Here is a 3,517-nt window from a genome sequence, read left to right as displayed (position 1 = left end):
CTCTGATATTTTTTTTTTTTTTTTTTTTTTTTTAAATAGGTTGTTAATGCAGCTGTTGAAATCAAGATGCTTTAGTCTGCATGGGCCAAGTATACACCAGGTGTAAAATAGCATGCAGGGTCAAGGGAGCCTTGTCATTTAACAGCAGCTGAGGTTTTGGCTCTTTTGAGGAGGGAAGAACAGGGGGTTGGGTAGTGTATACTTTTTTTGCAGCAAATGACTCATCTTCTCCACTGCTGCCACCAGTGAACTATTGGCTGGCCTTGTTTATTGTAAAGCTCATCTAACTATATGTGAACAGTAAACCTGGCTGCTCCAGTTTTAAATCTGGCTTAACATATCCCACTGAGAAATTTAAGAATGTAAACAAATACCTTTTTTCCTAAATACTCTTGCCTGGTTTAACTTCAGCTGAAGTTTCTTATGACAGCTTTCGGCCTATTAAAGGTGATAAGTTTTTGGAGCTTAAAAAAAATCCTACTAACCCTTAAATCCTGTCTTGTTCATTCCTAGGACTTGGTTAATGGCTACCGATGTCTCTGTCCACCTGGTTATGCAGGAGATCACTGTGAGAGAGACATTAATGAATGTGCAAGCAACCCTTGCTTGAATGGTGGTCACTGTCAGGATGAAATCAATGGATTTCAGTGTTTGTGTCCTGCTGGTTTCTCAGGAAACCTCTGTCAGGTGAGCACGGGTGAAAGCCATGTCCCAGATAACAGAGTTCCCACAAGCACTTCTTGATTCTGTATGCTGAATACCTCATATCCAGTGACCCATATGACAGGCATACTTTCTATATAGCTGCTTGCCAAGGAAGTGCTTGTGAAAAATCTCGTGGTGGCTGAAAACCCGTTTAAACAGCTCGCAAGTGTTTGCGTGTCAAGTTTTGTTGCATGCTGACTATTAACCTTCAGTGGCTGTTTAATATCAGAATGCTGTCTGCCAAAGCTACTGGAAGTATAACTATACTCTCTGCATTGTGTACAATTAATAGAGGCAGCAGATAAAAAGGTCAGATTCCACAGTGTCTGCAGCCTGTAGCAGTGAGAAGAGCAAGAATAAAACCTCTGTTTCACTCAGCTTCCCCCTTTCTCCCCCTGTCATTTATAGTTGGACATAGATTATTGTGAGCCCAACCCTTGCCAGAATGGCGCCCAGTGCTTCAATCTTGCCACAGACTACTACTGTAACTGCCCCGAAGATTACGAGGGAAAGAATTGCTCCCACCTGAAAGACCACTGCCGCACTACTCCTTGTGAAGGTACGTGTTATTCTCGAGTGACAGCTGCCTCAATAATGCTTTTGACTCATTTTCCCAGGATAAGGCTTGGTGGGGCCAGTTCAGCCTTGAGGTCAAAATCTGAATGCTCCATTTGCATTATGTAGCCGAGTTTGGCCCCGTGTCTTACCCCAATATGCACATGAAAAACGTGTGCTGTTTGTGATCTAAGAGATGCTTCATACCTGCTTCTCAGTCATAGTTGCATGCACCTTAGATCAGACCCAGCAGCCTCCAAACTCTCTTGTGGCCCAGAAGATTAAATGGAAATTAGTTGCAAATATTTACTCTAACGTAACAAGTGCAGTTAGCCACCCTGGAATCTCAATGTAGGTAATTACCATGGAAGTAAGACCTAGATACTTTCAGGTTGCAAGAAGCCAGCCTGCTTGGTAATGTGATGAAGTGGGCAGTCCTCAACTGTATCTCTCTCCTTCTGCAGTTATTGACAGTTGTACAGTGGCAGTGGCTTCTAACAACACACCAGAAGGGGTTCGCTATATTTCTTCAAATGTCTGTGGTCCCCATGGGAAGTGCAAGAGCCAAGCAGGGGGAAAATTCACTTGCGAGTGCAATAAAGGCTTTACTGGCACCTACTGCCATGAAAGTAAGAACTTATGATGTTTATCTTTTTGGTTCTGACCTCAAGTTTGCTCTTAAAAAATGACATGTTCCTTCCTCTGAGACCATATAAGGCTTTCCTGTGGCACTGTGGACCTTGGAACTCTACTTAGGGTCCTTCTTGGGCACGGCATATTGGAGTTCCCAAGACCTAGTGGGGGTGGGGGGAGTTACTATACCAAATCAGCTGTCCTTGAATTGTATGATTTCAAACCTTGTGTATTCAAGAGCTGAGGTGTTTTTAATAGCTGGTTTTACCCTAGGTTTTATGGGTTCTTTAAAGGTCTGTTACAAAGAATATACTGTTACGAAAGCAATTGATGGCTGTTTCATCTTTATCTTGTGTCCATTGTGTCCGTGCTTTTGTCATGTATAGAAATGGAGTTTGCCTTTTGACAGCAAAGCAAGCTATATAAGAAGGCTTGCTAACTGTACTGAGGCAGATTTTCTTTAATCTGTTGCAGATATTAATGACTGCGAAAGCAACCCCTGTAAAAATGGTGGCACTTGCATTGATGGCATCAACTCTTACAAATGCATCTGTAGCGATGGATGGGAAGGAAATTACTGTGAAACAAGTAAGTTGACCTTCTTGAAACTGAAGACAAGGTATCGTGAAGCAGTGTCTGAAAGCAAAGCCTGGATGTACAGGGCTGTGTCATGTTCTACCCATGAGGTGTCTAAGTGGTACTCGGATGCCTGTACCTAAGTGAATCTGTTCTACCCTGTTGCTGCAAAACTACTAATGCAGAAGGTGGATGGTTCTTCCTCCTTCTTACAGCCTTGAGAATATCACAAAAAAGCCTAGATGAAGGGATATTACAAAATGAGATGAATTTTTAATTTGTTTTCTTCAGGCATTCGAGCAGGGTTGAAATTGGCATCTACAGTCTAAGCAAGATCCTAAGTTCTACTTGGAGGATTAAGTGGAATAGGATCTGCCTATATTGTGCTGTCTTTGTCATGATATGTACTCTTTATCTGATCTTGAGATTCAAAGCCCAGTGAGGTTGGTGTTATCTTTCCATCGAGTTTGGACTTTGAATCCAAGCAGGTGCTTTGAGAACCTCACAGCTTTGCTGTGTCTGGAAGATGAGGAAGAACTCTTTATGAATTGGGTAGGACTGAGAAACTAGCAAATAACTGCAGTTATTAGCAGAGTTGACAACAGAATTTGCTGCCCAGTCTTGTACCATAAATACTAGACAACTCACCATAGGAAAAAGTTAATACAAGTAAACCCTCTAGTCTTAAAAAGTAACACATGCCTTTGTCTGCTGTGACAGGTAAAATGGGGGAGAAGAGTGCCTACCTGCTAGCTTTTTACTCGCTGATCAATAAAATCCATGTCATAATCAGCAATTAGGATGTTAGGCCTTTCCCCTTTTTCATTTCACTAGCTCATATCTGTGGGAACTGGAGCAATGTTTGTCCTGAATGAAATGAAAATGAGCTGGGGGGCAGGGGACGCTGTTACTGAATATACATGACGTTTGTGGTAGCAGTTAAAATATTCAAGCACTTAATCCAGAACTGAGACTTGAGGCCAAAATCGGGGATCTGGCACTGTGCTTCCATCAAGCATTAAGTGGTTTATAGTGGCTGCAAGCATTC

General features: G+C 42.2%; 1 protein-coding gene across 2 annotated transcripts in view; it reads left to right on the top strand.

The window, feature by feature from the left end:
• Positions 1-3,517, top strand: part of JAG1 (jagged 1) — a 51,556-nt gene that overhangs the window by 35,278 nt on the left and 12,761 nt on the right. For both annotated transcript variants that reach the window (XM_019516237.1, XM_019516238.1), the window contains exons 12-15: positions 514-687; positions 1,114-1,264; positions 1,725-1,889; positions 2,368-2,481. In XM_019516237.1, coding sequence (XP_019371782.1) covers positions 514-687; positions 1,114-1,264; positions 1,725-1,889; positions 2,368-2,481 — 604 coding nt within the window. The remainder of the gene's footprint in view (positions 1-513; positions 688-1,113; positions 1,265-1,724; positions 1,890-2,367; positions 2,482-3,517) is intronic.

This window comes from Gavialis gangeticus, unplaced genomic scaffold (genome assembly GCF_001723915.1).
Source record: "Gavialis gangeticus isolate Ggan-Ray unplaced genomic scaffold, GavGan_comp1, whole genome shotgun sequence".
In the NCBI taxonomy this organism is placed as follows: Eukaryota; Metazoa; Chordata; order Crocodylia; family Gavialidae; genus Gavialis; species Gavialis gangeticus.
Note: the sequence above shows the minus strand (reverse complement) of the source record. Positions and strands in the feature narration are given on the sequence as shown.